Source organism: Mus caroli, unplaced genomic scaffold, assembly GCF_978045245.1.
Source record: "Mus caroli unplaced genomic scaffold, Mus_caroli_1 scaffold_4, whole genome shotgun sequence".
Lineage (NCBI taxonomy): Eukaryota > Metazoa > Chordata > Mammalia > Rodentia > Muridae > Mus > Mus caroli.
In genome coordinates this window covers 140,507,479-140,524,920 of record NW_028227259.1, presented here as the reverse complement: position 1 = coordinate 140,524,920, position 17,442 = coordinate 140,507,479, and the positions used below count along the sequence as shown (strand labels likewise).

At 48.5% G+C, this 17,442-nt stretch overlaps 1 protein-coding gene across 13 annotated transcripts in view; it reads left to right on the top strand.

Annotated features, from left to right (window-relative positions):
* The window catches only part of Cux1 (cut like homeobox 1), a 318,232-nt gene that overhangs the window by 291,002 nt on the left and 9,788 nt on the right, over positions 1-17,442 (top strand). For 6 of the 13 annotated variants that reach the window (XM_085837313.1, XM_085837316.1, XM_085837314.1 and 3 more), the window contains one exon: positions 818-3,534. The exons of 4 other annotated variants lie outside the window; for them this stretch is intronic. In XM_085837313.1, the coding sequence (XP_085693439.1) occupies positions 818-1,499 (682 nt within the window). In that variant the 3' untranslated portion in view covers positions 1,500-3,534. Of the gene's footprint in view, positions 1-817; positions 3,536-17,442 lie in introns of those variants that run through there. 3 more of the 13 variants (XM_085837312.1, XM_085837315.1, XM_085837311.1) reach the window with 1 other exon arrangement.

Here is a 17,442-nt window from a genome sequence, read left to right as displayed (position 1 = left end):
TTTTTTTTTTGGCTTGATATACTAAAAAGCACATGCTTAGGTTCCTACTTGATAAGCTGACTCTTCAGAGTCGGTAGTCAGTTGAGGGTACACCATTGAGCGGAGGACTGCTAGAGGCCCCTGGCCTGTGGCTCACAGCTGGAGTTACAAGACTCCCACCTTGGACTACATCCAATAATTGGCTTTCCACTCAAGTTTCATTTAAGTCAGTCAGTTGTTAGCACTGCCAAGAGCTATGCTTTCTGCAGAGTGGTAATGGATCATCAGGGTAAGATGGAGAAGGAAGAAGTGGGCCAGCCAATAACTATAGGCTGGAATCCCAATTCTCAGGGCTATGAAACACAATCCTAGATTCAAGGCTAGTCTGAGTGAGCCACAAGACAAACTCAAGACTATTCCTGATCTGGTGTTACATAACAGGGCCGGTCTCAAAAAAAAAAAAAAAAAATAGGGCTGGGGATGTAGCTCAGTTGGGAGAGAGCCTCTCTCCCTAGCACCACATAAACTAGGCACACACTTGGAAGCCCAGCACTGGGGAAATGGACTGGAAATTCAAGGTCACTCTGGCTAATTTGCAAGTTCAAGGCCAGTCTGGAATACTTGACATCTTATCTCAGAAATATTAAGCATGTGGAACATTATCTCAGAATAATTAAGTATGTGGTAGAGAAGGTGGTAGCATCTCAACACAGAGGTAGGGTTTGGGGAAGGAGAGACCAGACAGGAGCAGGCTGGCAGTGACTGCAGCAGGTGATGGGGCAGGGGTGAGGCCAGGCCTGTGCACAGGAACCTCATAGCCTCCACTTGTGTCTCACAGGTCTCGGATCCGCAGAGAACTGTTCATTGAGGAGATTCAAGCTGGAAGCCAGGGCCAGGCTGGTGCCAGCGACTCACCTTCAGCTCGAAGTAGCCGCGCTGCACCCAGCTCGGAAGGTGACAGCTGTGACGGCGTGGAAGCCACTGACGCCGAGGAGCCAGGTGGCAACATAGTGGCCACCAAGTCTCAGGGAGGGCTGGCAGAGGTGGCCGCAGCCCCGGCAGACCGGGAAGAAGCGACGCAGCCGGCCGAGAAGGCGAAGGCACAGCCACTATGCTCGGGGACCCCAGGACAGGACGACGGTGAAGACGCAGGCCGGCCTAGGCCACCTTCCGAGGGCCTCGCCGACGCCCCAGCGCCCGTGCCAAGCCTCGCCGCACCCGCGGCCGGAGAGGACGCCGCTACCTCAGCCACTGCCCCGGCCCCGGCCACGGCCACCGAGGCCCCCGGGGCGGCCAGGGCGGGCCCTGCCGAGAGGAGTTCTGCGTTGCCAAGCACCAGCGCGCCTGCCAACGCGCCTGCGCGAAGGCCTAGCTCACTGCAGAGCCTCTTCGGTCTGCCCGAGGCCGCGGGCGCCCGGGACAACCCGGTGCGGAAGAAGAAGGCTGCGAACTTGAACAGCATCATCCACCGCCTGGAGAAGGCCGCCAGCCGGGAGGAGCCCATCGAATGGGAGTTCTGAGGGCGCCGGGCCTCCGGGCCTGACCAGCAGGGCCTCGCCGGGCCTCGCCGGGCCTCGCTGGGCCCACCTGCGCCTAGCAGGTCCCCCGGGCCCAGTCAGCACCGGCAGTGTGGGCTGGGGCCGGCGGGTGTGCAGGGCTGTGCCAGCCGAGGCCTGGACGTGTTGCGCACTTACAGCCCTGCGGGCCACAGGGCAAAATCGCCATAGGCCAAGGTGCATATAGAAAACAAAGGAGCATTAAGCCCAATCTATGTCGTGTTTTCAAGGAAGAAAACGGAAATGTGTAGTCAAGCTTTTTTGTACCCTGAAGTGTTTTTTTTTTTTTAATTGCCCTAAGTGATTTCCACAGGTTCTGGAATAACTCTTTACAGCTTTTGCCTTGTGCCCTCCTCTTTCGTGTGGGCTTTAAAAAAAAAAAATCAAACCCACATATTAAAAGGGGGCTTTTTATCTGCCATCTAATGGCTTCAGAGCGATAATACACTATTATCTTCTTAAACCAGGAAGGGGGGGGGATTTTTTCAGAAAAATTAAAAAAAAGAAAGTTTTTGTAGCTGTTCAGTTGCCACTAAGAGATTGCACAGTCAAGCCGACTCTAAACACACTAGTTTGGATTCCTAAATATTTTCAAGAAAAGAATCTTCTCGTTTGAAACTTTGAATTAAAATAAAACACATTTACTCCACATATTTTTTAACAAAAAAAGAAAAAAAAAGAAAAGTCCCATCAGGAAAAGTATCTGATTTTGTGGTAGCTGATGTAGTGTTTTCTTGTATGTAACTAGAATCCTGACATGTAGTGCACATTGATCCATAGCTTTAACTGACTCTGGGCTTTTGCTGGCCAGAGTTTGTTTAATACACTCCATTCTAGGCCAAATCAGGACAAAAAGAAAGATCCGAATCTAGGTATTTTATAATCTGCTTTTTAACCTCTAACCGCAGAGCACGCTGATCAGACCTCATATCTCGGGGGTTTAGGAGACAAGTTAGAACTGTAGCATGTACCGGTTCATTTTGTTTGATTTATGGTGTCTATGTCTCTGTTGGCACATCTGCGCATGTGCAAGCGTCGAAAGGAAGGAAATGTAGGCCCACAAGGTCGCAGCAGTTAGTCCCGCACGTGCAGACCACCGTCTGCTCATCTTTCCTTGGCACAGAAGGCACCTCACCTCATGCCACTCTCCAGACTGACAGACTGAGCCCCCCTCCCCCAGCCTCCAGGGGAAGATGTTCCCAATGCTCGGGCAGGGCTGGCGCAGCTCTGCGCGCACACTCTCTTCCTCTCTCTTCTCATCCCCTTCCTTCCCACCACAAGCACTGATAACCCTATATACTCGTGGGAAGCTTCCTTTCCTGCAGAAGAGAGAACGCTGCAGTCTGGGCTCTATTCCCATCCCTGTAGAGATGGCCCAAACTCACCAAAATGGTGACACTCTTCAATTCCAGACCAGACCATTGGCCCTTCATGAATTTCTTCTCTCACAATGTTTTTTTAATGCACAGTTTAGGGCAATCTAAGTACAAATCAAAAGTCTAACTTGTCTCTTGATTCCTCCCGTTGTCTATGTGTATATGCGTGAGTACAGAGGTGGGTGAAAGTGTGCGTGCGTGTGCGTGTGCAATTTTATACGTCTGTGTATTTTCTTAAGTATCTGTGCACACATAGAGTGCATTACTGCCACCTTTTTCAATAAGCTGGTTTATCAGTCATGGCTTCTACAGGTTTTGCTAATTTAGACTCCTTATTGCCATATCTTTAAACTAACAATAGATGATTTCGGTATATATATATATTTTTTTTTGCTTATTTATAGGTGCTGTATTTTATTATCTGATTGTTAGGAAGGGATGAAAGGGGCAAATATTCTTTAGAGGGATAGACTGCCGGCAGTATTGGGTATAATTTACAAGCTGTAGCTGTCATACTGTATATTACTGATGGAAAACTTTTTGACCGTATTGTGTATCATTGAAACTTTTGTCTTAGGTCAACATCTTTGGATGACATTTTAATGGTGCATTCATTATTTCTTAAGTTTAATTAATTAATAGTACTTTTTTTTATTTGGGAGGGTGGGAGGGAGTTCTAATTTTAAAGGCGTCTCCCACTATTGCACCTCAGTGTGCGTGTTATTCCTTAGCTTGTAGGCTTTGACTGTCAGATGTGAAACCACACTTCTTGCATGATGTTTGGAGCTTATGTATTTTCATTCACAGTCTTTCAACCTGCAGCTGCAAGCCCTTAGTTGGAGTTTTCACAAACTGTAAGAGTCACGACACTAAAGACAATGCCTTTTCATGAACGAGAAGTTTCCAAGAGGCTCTAGGAGGCTGGGAGGCAGGCCCCTGGCTCTGTCTTTGGATGGTTGTATCACTCCTAAGCTTGAGATCTGGGTTCGGTGAAAAGAGAATTCACAGTGGAGGGACAGAAGGGAAACACAGAGTCCCACCTGGCTCTGTGCAAGGAAGTACTCATTCACACCAGGGAGTCATTAGGGACACGGAGGAGCAGAGTCACTGGTGGGATTATGCCACTCCCTCCACAGAAACCTCAAGGGAACCTGTCATCATGGGTGATGATCTTAAATACCTAACTTTCACTAGAGTGAGAAGCAGAGTTAACAGGATGGAGGAGGGTAGTATGCTAGTTTCAAAGGCATGTCTGTTACTAACCGCAGCCTTAAATCTGCGGAAATGGAAGTTGAGGTTTTTTTCCATCCTGGCAGCCACACGGCAGCAGTGTAAGACAGCCTTTGACTCTTCCAAGCAACTTTCTTTAATTTTTGAACTAGGTTCTTATTAATTTCCATCCTGTCTCTTGTGCCAGACCTCCATCTGGGTGCTTGATACAATCACTTGGTTAGGTTTTTGCTTGAGTTCTGTATTTGTATTTTCTTATTTATTATTATTATTATTATTGTTATTATTTTGAGATCCCAACTTGATGGTGTTTGGGGTTAAGCTAGCACTGTCTGTAGTTTGTCTAAGAGCTGCCAGTAGATAACACAGAAACCTGGGGGGTTATATCTGCCTCCTCATCATGTCCTCCCTCCCTTCCCAGTGTGAGTCCAAGGGTTCATCTTTCATCTCGAAAAGCAATATTCAAGTGCCTTGAACAGCGCTCCCTCATGTGGTGACCTTCCGCTGGCTGGAGATCCAAGCAGTAGCTCCCACAGACAGCCAACCATCCTCTTTATACTCTCAGCTTAAAAAGCTGAATTGTACTTCTCCCCAAGGGGAAAAAATGGTTCCATATAAAACACTAACACTTCATCACAAGCCACTGTTCCATTTCAAATGCATTTTTCTTAATTAGAGGCAGTAATCCTAACTAGGCCGTTACCCAGTTGGCTAAGTGGGAGCCTGGCGTAAAATCCATGTTCACATCAGGCCCTCTTGACACCTCTTGCTTCATGCCAAGTCCCCTTATGGCATCCGAAGTGGCAGGAATATGGGTTCTTAGACATCTGCCCACTCACTTCCACTCTGACCTGGCTCCCAATCACCACCACCTTGAAACAATAGTCAGTTGAGATGTCTGACCACTGTGTACTAGACCTCTCTCTTAAAAAATAAAATTAGATTTATAAATGCAGGCACTTAGCTGAAGTCGATATCTTCCTAGCTAACCACCCTGAAAAATATCACACCTTGAAGTGGCTTATCCCGGGTTCGAATCAGGGCAGAGTCCTGGGGATATAGTATTAGGTGCTGGGCCACACCACTCTGAAAAAGAGGCAAGAGGACAGCTGTCAGTCTTCGTGCACAGATGCTTCTGCTTGCAAAGCTCAGGTGTCCGTCTCCTTAGTAATCTTCCCTCTGATGGGCATCTCTTTTTCTCTTTGTTGAAAGTCAGATCTGGTAGATGGCCCAGAATATAGCAGGGCTGTGAGCTGAGTGTTCCTCTGGACTCTTGTGGCCAAGAGAGTCTCTGCCTGTGGCCATGCCATAGACCTAGATGACCATCCTTCTCTACAGCCAGGGCCACGTTGATCTGTGGAGCTTATAAGCAAGCTCAGCAGGAGGCAGCCCACATCCAGTGCAAAGGAGGCATGCTCTAGGCATCAGCTAAGCACCCAAGGTTGTGTAGCTGTGAAAGCCCCAGAGCTGGGGAGTCCAAGTGCTGATGCTGGAGATGCCCTCCCTGCCTCAGCAAGACTGGCTCTTTGTCCTTTCGGAGCTGTGTTCTCTTACAGCTCGGTGGGCTCTAGGGACCCTTGGGATATTTGGTTCCCGTCACATGCTTCTTCTCTCTGTCAGATCCCTGAGACTGGGAGCCATCCTTGCAGAGGAGATGGGGTAGAACAAAGGTCAAGAACACATTGGGGGAGTGGAAGGCTCTTGGCTTTGTTCCTCCTGTCCTTCAATGTCTCCCATTTCTGTTCTCTTCTACCTCACCACTTGATGTCACCCAGAATTGTGAGGGAAGTGACCTGGGGGTAGGGGCGGGGGGTGTGTGGCTTAAGAGGCTACAAGTTAGACCGATCATCTCATCTTGCTTGGCAGGTGTGCTTTTTGCCTCCTTCAATGAACACATCCAGAAGTGGTATCTGGAGTCTGCTAAGCACAGGAATTTTCTTCTTGGCTTCCAGCTGTTCTTAAAATTCCAGCAGCTGTTGGGTCTGTAGACAGGAGTGGTCTCCAGCCTCAGAAATTCTTGCCTTTTGCTCTGCCTTCCCACACAGCTGTCAGACTCCATCACAGCCATTCCTTTGGTCTTGGCTTATCCCCAAATAATATGAGCACGCTTCCCCAGGAACTGTGGCTGTCCGAGTCTCTCGTCCCTAGACCTTGCCATGAGCTCTGCTTTACAAACACAGCTCTGTCCAGGACAGAAAAGGTTGGACAGCTTTCTTCCCCATGCATGCTTGGTCTCTACTTCCCAAAAGAACACGCCAGTTTCTGTTCCCTGTGGTAGGAAAGCAGCTCCCGAGACAGCGGTGGGTCTGGGCCATACTGCTCCAGAGTGTACCTGTAGCACATAGGGAACTTTGTTTTATTTTGTTGTTCCCACCATGAATGTCAAAGTCACTAGGCACAGCTGCCACTGCAGTTTCTCTGAAACTGAATCAGGGGAAGGCTTTATGGCCACTTTAACCCAGGTGGGCTGAGACTCTCAAGTGGCTAGGTTCCTACCAGTAGACTTGGATGGTAAGAGAATGGGCTGATGAGAAATTTTCATTCTGCCCATGCTTTTTAGATGGAAAGTGAGGGTAGGAACAAGCTCCTTAGTAAGGGATACAACCCCAAGAACTCAGGCTCAGCCAGTGGGAGAAGACAGTTTGAGGAACAGCAAAGGAAAGCCAGGATCCCCCTGTGTACCGCCTGAGGACCTGCTGCTTCACCGACCCCACCCCGCCCCTACTCCTCCCCTGCTACCTTCCCTCCAAAGATTCCACCGCCACGTCTTCAGTGGCATATCGAGTTTTCATTTTTGGACAAAGTGACATTTAGCTTTAACAAGACATTTCCAAAGCTCCTGGTCTCCTTTGAAATGCTGACTTTAAAAGTTCAGCATTGTTGCCAAGAATGGGGGTGGGGGGGCTAATGAAAGGAAGACGTTAGATTATGCATGAATGTGCACGCCCCAACCCTCGGTTATTCAAATTTCAAATGCCTTTGAGTTGCTTTTCATAGATGGGTTTAGTTTGCTCATGTTAAGTAGTCTGTTACTGTAATTTTCGTAGTATTCTGGCTTTAATTTCTACCACAAATATGCTATGTACTAAGCTTTCTGTGATCAGAAAGGAAAGGTGCCTTAAATCCCAATACCACGCCTCTATCCCTATGGAGAATATATCAGAAGCACAGCGCCAGGAAGCATTGGGACTTCCGTTGGCAAAATAGGACACCATTCAGCAAGACACATCCGAGTGGCACGGGGCTGCTTTTGTTTGCTAATTCCTTTTTTTGTTTTTAACTCCCAACCCATAATTATCTTTTATTTGTTGTTTGTTTTATTTTTTTGTAGTTCGCTTTAAACAGGAAGCACTTAATAGATGGCTCTGTGTCGAAGCTCTGTGCAATGGAAATCACGTTGCTTTGGTTGGGGGGGGGGGTGTTTTAGTTTTCTTTTCTTTTTGAAAAAAGATAGCGTTATTGCACACCAAATGAACTCCTAAGTAAGCTTTAGAACCAGGATCGATTCAGGTCGTGGATGGGTATGTTCACTGTAGTTCTGTGTGTTCATGAACCAACGGGCAAGCTGGCCTCCCTTGGCCACTGAGGCTCAGCCCTGAGCCCTGGGTCATGGCTGCCTGGGTTTCAGCAGCGGGGAACTTTCCCAAATGTCTGGCCCCACAGTCGACCCTTGAAGCACTTAACCCTCTCTTTGTGGAGATAGACCAACTGCTACTGATCTGTCAGCGTACTCGAGGGTGATTATAAAAGGATGTTTCTTTAAGAAAGAAAAAAAATATTTCTATCTATCCTCTTCTAATTTATTATTAGGTTAATCATTTAAGTACTTATCAGGAGTGTGTTGTCATTTTGTGTTGTTGTTGCGAATGCTTTTGCTGTCACTCCAGTGGTTAACTGTCCCTTGCTCCCCACCTCTCTTCTCTCCATCCCTGAGTCCAAAGAGGTCTGGGGACCAGCAGTGGGAGACATGAGGGACAGAAGGGAGTCCTCCAGCACAATCAGACACCTGTCTCCCTAGTAGCCACTCAAACCTGGCGGTCTCTACATATCTTAACTGTTCAATCCAGAGAGTTGACGAACAAAGCCACCCATGTCAGGCAGTACTGAGGGAAGGCTTGCTCCCAGAGGCGCTGCGATGCAGTGAGGAAAACAGAAAAGCCAAGTTCAAGTTTCCCCAAAGCCTCCTAGAGCCTCTGTTAAAACTTCTGGGTTCATGAATGTTTGGCGAGCCTGGATCAGGAGAGAGGCAGGCAGTCTGGCCAAGGCCGTCACCCTGAGCCGGAAGGTGGTTTCTCAATGGTCCCCACAGGCGACCACGACTTTGATTTTCATTGTCAGTTGTCTTTCTTTGCATTCAAAGTTGGTCAAAAGCATCTTTTGAGGCAACAGGTCTTTGCTATCACTGGAGGTGGTTAGAGGCCCCACACCTAGGCATGGGTTGAAGAACCCTTTACCCGCCCATGCCAGGAAAGGTGAAGAAAGGACTTTCCATGGCTGGAAATACAACAGCAAAAAGCCCCCCCCACAGCTGCTCAGCAGAGGGTGGGGTGTGTAGGACTGAACTCCACCTGGGGGCAGCAAACTTAAAAAGGAGCCTCACCCCAGGGACAGTCAAAGGGCCTGCTCACCCCGCAGGCAGGGCCGGATACCTGCCTTTACCCCCAAACAGTCCACTGAGCCCAAATCCAAATTTCTTTCTGTAGCGTATCTTTCCCATTCTTTGGGGAGGGTCCTACTCATCTCTTTGGGGGTAAAAATCCCCCAATAAAATTTCCCCATTTCCCCGAGGGTTTTTATTTGTCTTAGTCTATGCATTCTCTTTCTATGTCTCTAGTTCTCTCCTCCCACCCCACCTCAAACACAGACAAAATAGACATCTCATGTCCCACCCTCTGAGACCAGCCTGCCTCAGAAGAATGCCGGACATTTGGGAGACATGAGAATGCATTTTTTTAAAAAGCCTTCAAGCATTTTGAGAGTAGCTTGTCATAAGCTGACAGTGGGGAGGAATCAGCTCCGTGACTTTCCTGAGTCCCTTCCCATAGGACAAGAGACCTAGCTCTTTGCGTTTGTGCAATAACTACTTGCTAGGAGAGCGGGTAGCACCACCCTCCTCTAGACTACTAACACACAGCACAAGACACACGTCAGCCCTTCCTAAGCCCCTCCCCCCATCATGTGTTACATTTTAGCAGTATTTACTTTTTTTTTCTGTCAGGCACTAAGTCTTAGGTGTTTATAGAGCTTGTGTGTTAATACAATCACCGATCTTTTTATTTTAATCCTCACCAAGACCCAATTGACCAAAAAGAAGCAAGAGGAAGAAAAAAAAAATTGTAAAAGATGTCTCTCTCCTTTTTGTTTTTGTTTTTGTTTTGTTTTGTACAAGTAGGTTTTGAGAAGCCTTGTGTTGCTGTGACCATCTATCACAGTCTTGATTTTCTTGTGATTTGTTTTCGGCATTTAAGAGTTGGTCCCAGCTGGCGTGGGGGTGGGGGAGGCACCCGTCGGCCCCTCAGCGCCATCCCTTGTCTTTGGTTAGCCATACGAAATGTTTGTTCTCTGCACTGTCCAACGGTCCCTATTATGATACGGAGAAGCAATATCACCGAAGCTCACACCATGTATTATTATTCACTAGCACCCTAGGTGTGATAATTGAAGTAAATATCTTTTATACAAACACAAGCGCGTGTGGGCTGTTTTTATTGAAGATTTCTCCACGCTGAAGAACAGCAACCGCCTCTTAGACACAGGTCCAATGGGCACCTCAGTCATCATTCACTTCCTGCAAACCTTGTTGTCACATGGCTCTTAGATAATGCTGGGAGAAGCCTGGGATACAGAGGAGTTGGGTGTTGACAGGACTGTCTGCCTGCTTGAGTCACTCTCTGCCCCTGTATCTTTGAAACAAGCACACACCTTTTCGGGTATCTGCCTCCTTGTCTGTCACTATGAAGGGACATCCTGGCCTGTCTTGCAGGCCTGTTATGAGGGCCACTGGTCTCTGCTGTGGCTGAGTGTGGCCCTCACCTCATGATATTGTCAAGGATGACAAGAACAAAGATACATTGTCACCCCAAGGAGCCAGAGTTCTGTTATCTCTAGGGACCTCAACTCAGGGAGAACCAGGTTGGTGGCTTCCCTGCAGAAAAGAAGTTGGGGTAAGACAGTATAAGTGGAGCTGATAATTATTAAAAGACTGTTCTTTAAATTCAGTGCATATATGGGTACATGGGTGTCACCTGTGGGAGTCAGGGGGCAACTTATGAGAGTCATTTCTCTCCTTCCATGGGTCGGCTTTGTGACGAGCACCTTTACCCAACGAGCCATCTTGCTGGCCTCAACATTGCTCACTCAGCTCTTAGACCCAAAGGTTAAGAGAAGAAGCGAGGGGACGCTTGAGGAAGGTGCTGCTTTCAAGAGCGGCGTCACTCAGTTACTGAGTTCTATGGGGAGCTGGTAGGGGTTGAAGTCATCATTCAGGGGTGGCCAAGGGATTTGAGTGACATCATGGGGTGTTTCCTGAGGGGCACCTGATGGGGTAAATCCTTCAGGAAAGTGTGGTATCTAGTCAGAGTTACCAGTCCTGTCTGGAAAAGGAGTGAAGCCTTATCAAAGGCCATACACATGCTGGCAGTAAGCCTGGGATTGTAACATAAAATGCTTATATACAAAAGGAGTATTCTCTCCGTGCTGGAAGCCTTCAGCACAAATGTTAACAGTATTGGGGTTGGTCCTTTTTGAAGACTTCTATTTACGCTATGTGTATGTTTTTGCCTACTCATAGATCTGTGTACTGTCCAGTTCTGCAAGCTCTCCTCCCCTCCGGCTAGGAGCCCCGAAGCTTCATTCAGACACTCAAGAGACATACTTATCAGTATCATTGTCTCCAAGCACTAGTCCCCTTCCATTGGGAAATTATCTGGAAACCACCTGAGCCTTACAAGGTGGTATTGGATACATTTAGGGCTACTCATCAACTCAAACCCTCTTACCTAGGTTTAGGGATGCCCCCACTTAAAAATGTGTGTGTGTGTGTGTGTGTGTGTGTGTGTGTGTGTGTTTTGCCCACATGTATATCTGTGTACCACATATATACCCGGTGCCTAAGGAGGCCAGAAGAGTGTATCAGATCTCCTGGAACTTGAGTTACCAATAGTTGTGAGATACCATGTGGGTATTGCAAACTGAACTCATGTGCTCTCAAAAGGCAGCCAGTGCTCCTAACTGCTGAGCCATCTCTCTAGCCCCAACCTCCCTCTTTCAAAAGATATCTTAACCAAAGCCATGGTGACAGCCCATGCCTGTAATCCCACATTTGCTGGGCTAGGGCAGGAAGGTCAAGAGTGTGAAGCCACTGTTAGCAATATCGTATAAGACCAGCCACATCTACGTAAGATTCCATCTCAGAACAAAATATCTATTAACTGAATTGAATTAAACAATTTCTGTTTCCCAGAAAGCTTCCCCAAGTGTTTTAACGTAATCTCTTATTGGCCTGGAGCTAACCCGGCTGCCTGGGGAGCCCCAGGGATCTGTCTGCCTGTGTCCATCTCCCTAGCCCTAAGATTACAAACCCACCTCTGTACCTGGCTTTTTTCTTTTTTTAGATTCTATACATGTGGGTGTTTTGCCTTTGCCTATATACCATGTGCATGCCAGGTGCTCAAGGTGGCCAGAAGAGGGCATTGGAACTGAAGTTACAGATGGGTTGTGGGTCACTACGTGAGTGCTGGGAATTGAACCTGGGTCCTCTGGAAGAGCAGTCAGTGCTATTAACCAGTGAGCTCTTGCCCCAGCCCCACATCTGGCTTTAAGTGTGTGTGTGTGTGTGTGTGTGTGTGTGTGTGTATGGGTTTTGGGATGGTAAGCACTTTACCAACTGAGTACCTACAGTCAGTTTAATTAGTTTGTTTGTTTGCTTGCTTGCTTGCTTGCTTGCTTGCTTGCTTGCTTGCTTGCTTGCTTGCTTGCTTGCTTGCTTGCTTGAAGGCAGGTGCCCCAGGCTAGTATGAACCTTGCTATATAGGTGAGGACAATTGATCCTCCTGCCTACACCTCCCAAGTGCTAGGCTTCTTGTCTCCTGGCATGTGCTGTGATACCCAACTTTGCATGTTTTTGTAGAGCTGTTTTATAAACTGCCAACTTGGGAGGCAAAAGCGGATAGAAAGGTTCCAGGCTGCAGCTGGGAGAACTCACCCACTGTAGGCACGTTGCCAGCTCTCCAGGAATAAGCTTTATACTGCCTTCTCTAAGGATAAGTGGGTCTGAATCAAATTAGAGGCCTTAATGCAGTGGTTCTCAGCCCCTCTGGAGGTCGCATATCAGATAGCCTGCATATCAGATACATCATATTCGGAACAGTAGCAATATTACAATTATGAGGTGACAATGAAATCATGTTATGGTTGGGGGTCACCACTACATGAGGATCTGTATTAAAGGGTCGCAGCATAAGAAAGGTTAAGAACCATTAAGGCTTAATAATATGCTCTGAGAAAGTACAGTTACAGATAGATATACAGGGAGGGACTGTGGAATAGGGCAGTATATACAAGAGAACTGTCTGTATGCATCCTGTCCACTGTATTTGACAGAACATCTCAGGGGCTGGCCAGCACTGGTGAGAGGACAAAACCCATTGGTCCCATGGTTCACCATGGTTCCCATAAGGTGGCAGAGAGCTGGGTCTGCCATTACTAAGCCATTCTAGGAGCATGTAGGGCCAGAAATGGAGGGGCTACAGGTGTGGCTCAGCAGCAGAGCACTTCCTCAGGATTCTTCAGTGTGGGGCCACAGGCTCAGTGGTAGAGCCCCTGCCTAGAATCCCCCAGTGAGGCTGGGGCAGGACTCAGTAGTTGAGAGTTTGTTTAGCATATTTGAGGCCCTACATTCAATTCCCAGGACTACCAACCTAAGATGCAATAGAAGACAGCAATGACGAAGGCTTTGTCTGAATCACTGCTAGATAGCTACAAAGAGTTGGCCAGGACACATAGGGCCAAGAAGCAGAGGCTGGTACTGGAGAAAGCAGATACGAGGAGGAAAGAGAAGCAAGTTCAAGTTCAGACCTTCTAAGGCTGAGATACATGTTAAATACCACACTGAATTAGTTTGAGAGGCATGGTGGTACACACCTATCAACACAGATTAAGGAGGCCACTATGAGTCTGAGGTCAGCTGAGTAAGACCCAGAGAACCCCAGACATATAGATAAGGTCTATGATAGCCAGCAGTGATAAGAAAGAAAGAGTGTGTAAGACCCTTTGCCCAAGTAGCACTCAGAACTTAGCAGAGAGAAATAGCAACCAGGTCTCCTGAGGAGCAGCTGGCAGAGTTGAGTACCTGGTGCTCACTGCTGATGCAAGATGCTGATGCAACTTAGCAATAGACAGGGCTTGTGAGTGGTCTGGACAAATTCAGGTAAGGTAGTGTACAGCAGAATCCAATGGATGATCTTAAGGAGATAGGCCTTGGAGAGTAGACAGGTCCTTTTAGTGGGACCAATGGGGGCAATTTGTTAAGAGCACTTAACAAGCACACTGGGGCATTTGCAGGCAAAATAATTTGGTAGGCATTTCTCAGTGTTCATGAGGCCTTTTGATTCAGGGTAAAGGCGACCACAATGTGCATTGATTAGCTACCCCACCCCCACCCCACCCCTACCTGGCCTGCAGGAAGCTAATTTAACACAGCAGGGTCCCCTGCCATCAGAATAGCCATGACTACAGCACTATGCCTCTCTGATCCTACTGTGATAACGTTCTTGCACTTGACCAATCTGCAGCCTCCTTGTGCCTTGATTCTATTCCCCATTTTATTTATTTATTTATTTATTTATTTATTTATTTATTTATTTATTTATTTATTGGTGGCGCTAGAGATGGAGCCATGAGCCTTGTGGGTGCTAGGCAAGTCACATCCCTAACCTCTCACTAAGGGCTTCTACACAAGTGTCCTATGGCTGAGCTACAACTCCAGCTCCCCGTCACTGGGGAATTCCAGGTCACAGGCTCTACCACTGAGCCACACCCCCAGGTCCCCAATGGATTAGGAGTTGGGAGAAAGATTCTAAGCAAACACTGACTGCTCTAGCCGTGCTATAGCCTTAGCCCTTGTTTTATTTGAGACAAGGTCTCACTGTGTAGCCCAGGCTGCCCAGGAACTCGCAATCCTGCTACACTATGATTCCAAGTGTGAAATATCCCACTCAACCCTTCATGCCTCTGCTTTATATCAGAGTCTGGCCTCCTTAGGTTCCAGCCTTGATAGTACTCCTCTTTCTTTACCTCTGTGAAATGTACTTCCTTAGGAAGCCCTTCCAGATTCTTCCAGGAGGCAAGGTTTCACAGACCCTTGCAGGGGGTAGGAAGTCAGCCTTCCCCCCAGCCCCCCCAGGCCCTCATCACACTCTACCCAGTATACTCCTTGCTTCCCAGCACCTTCTTGCTCAGGCATGCTACCCACCACTGGACACCAACTCTCTCCTGTCACTGCAGATGTGCAAAGCTCTTCTTCTACATTCTGGCTGGTCTGAGCTCCCTGTGTGAACCAAACCATACCCTTGCCAACAGCTCAAGACACCACGCCCTCTCTTTATTCATGGGCTGTCCCCCTACCACTGGGCCTGAACATGCTCCCTCCAAGAGTTCACACCTCACCTACTATTCTTCGGGGTCTTTGCCTTTCCCCGCCACACTGCCTTCAGCCACCCTAAGCCAGGGTCTCTCCAGCCTCCATGTGTAATCTCAGATCCCCAGATCCAAGGACTCCCTAGCCAATCACAGGTGCTTCACACTTCAAGAGCCATGCTGAGCTGCTGCCCACACCTTCCCCATGTGAGGGTTCCAGCCTCATACTCCCTCTCCTGAGGTCAAACGCCCCTCCTACTGTCAGCCCTGAAGTTGACCTGCCCAAGTCAGAGAGTTTGCCCAAGGTCATGAACTCCCTAGAGAACAAGCCTAGAATACGAGCTCAGTTCTGGAACATTCCAGCTCAGGACCTTCCCTTCCTGACACATGGCCAAAGCATGTTGGTATACATGCCCCTGCCTCCAACCAACAAGGCAGGCTCAGCCATCATTCTAAGTAAGATCCAGCAGGGTGCTGTATAAGTTACTTTTCTCATTGCTACAACAAAATACCAGACAAAAGGAACTTAAGGGAGGAGTTTATTTGGGCTCAGAGTCTAATCCTTCATAGCAGAGGAGACATGGCGTCGGAGAGAGATGAGTGTTGGCGCTCAGCTCATTTTCTCCTTTTTATGCAGAGTGAGACACCAGGCCATGGGATGGCACTGCCCACATTCAGGGTGAGTCTTCCCTCTTCGGTCAACACGGTCTAGAAATCCCCTCACAGATACACCTGGGGGGGGGGGTCTCCTAGATGAGTCTAGACCCTGTCAAGTTTGATGTATGTTATTCTCATCACAGGTGTCAGGCTTCTCCTCCCTGTGTGGAGTGACAGGTGGCAACACAGTACCCTAGACCCTGTCCCTTCGGACTCACCCCACAAGCTCCCTGCCCTGCTCTGCCAGCCTCCTGTTCAGCAGCACACCTGCACCGACCACTCAGCATCCCCCAAAGCCAGGTCTTCAGGGACCGCCCCCACCCCACCCCCAGACCTTCATCCCTAACCAAGAACCCCTCACTGCTGCCACACTACCAGGGAACATTTTCAGCCACAGTGGCAAGATCTCAGGCCAGCCCAACACATTGTTCACTGGTGAGCAGGCCCTGCCTCCAGCTGGCCTGGGCCAGCCTAAGGCCTGAGTGTCTGCTCTCGGGGTGCTTTATATGTGGCCAGCATGTCTCTGCTCTTCACAAGGACCTGCCTTCCTCCCACTCCCAGCAACCCACTTGACTCGCCACACCTCTTCTGTGTCCATGGGCACCTCTGGGAGTCTTGGGTCATTCCCATGCTGAAATGGCCACAGACTGGTGACAAATAAGACAAGTGGGCCAAAGTGTCTCATCCACACCCTAGACAGTGATGCAGCAGGATTCCCTGGGTCCCTGGTAACCCCGTGATAATTTGCACACTTGTAGGGACCCACAGGGTCACTCAGGGTGGGTAGCGGTTGTTTCTGTATAAGTTCCCCTCAGCCCCATTCCCCTAGCCCAGGGCACAGGTCCTTTGATATGGGACCAGTTGGTGGATATTCAGCTAATCCCTTCCTTCCACCTGTCTGTCTTTCACTCTGTAAATGATACCCAGAGCCCTGTTGGCTTTCAGTGGCTGTCTTCTCCCTCTGATGCTTCTGTCTATCTGCTCTCTTAAATTTGCACCATTCAGTGAGGAGGTAGATTCTACAGTGCCTCCACTGGTCTGAGTCAAAGGATGATGTACCAGGCCAGCAGGCCATGACATTGGTCCCTCTCCCGACGAGGGTCACCAACGCCTAAACTTAGTCTTGCCCTCCACAGCTGTCCCTCCGTAGCCTGGTCTTGCCCTCCACCCTGTCACCTCCTTACTTCCATCAATCCCACCTAACCTTGTAGCCCAATAGAATGACAGCCATTCAGAGTCTGAGCAGTGGGGAGTGTGTGGGAACAGGCCCAGAGTGTCCTGTAAAGCCTGTGCCATCCGTCTCTCCCCATGGGTCAGACCATCAGGGTGCAGAAGTGGATGCTCACTGAGATAACAGTGAGCCACCCTCAGCCCAGGGCCCAGAGCCCAGCCATCATGCTCATACACTCCTGCTTGCCAGACATCAGTTTGGCAGAGAAGCACTAAAGCTAACCAGAACTTGGACAGTTTCCTGTCAGAACAGGAGCCTTGGGACTTCTGAGAGTACACTGCCCCCTGGTGGTCATGGGCAGAACTTAGAATGAAATTTATTGTCAGGGCTTTGTTTCATTCATTTATTCATTTGTTTAATACGTATAAGTGTTTTACCTCCATGTGTATGTGCACCACATGTGTGCCTGGTGCCTGCAGAGGTCAGATAAGGGTGTCGGGTCCCCTGGAACTAGAGTTATAGATGCCACCATGTGGATGCTAGGAACTGAACCTAGGCCATCTTGCAAGGACTCTTAAAGACTTAGCCCATCTCTCCAGCACCCTCCTGTAACAGGTTTCGCAAATGAAAGACAGAAAAAGTGATGCACCTGCCAAAAAGTGGAGGTACAAAGAACACTCAGTGGAATCCCCAATTGAGGGGCTGGGAGCGTGGCTCGGCAGTACAGAGTTTTTCCAGCATGTTAAATGTTCAAGGCCTTGGGTTCTATCTGTAGCATCAGGAGGAGAGGGAGTAAAGATCAGTAGGTGCTTTCTTGCTAAAACCCTGCTCTTAGGAG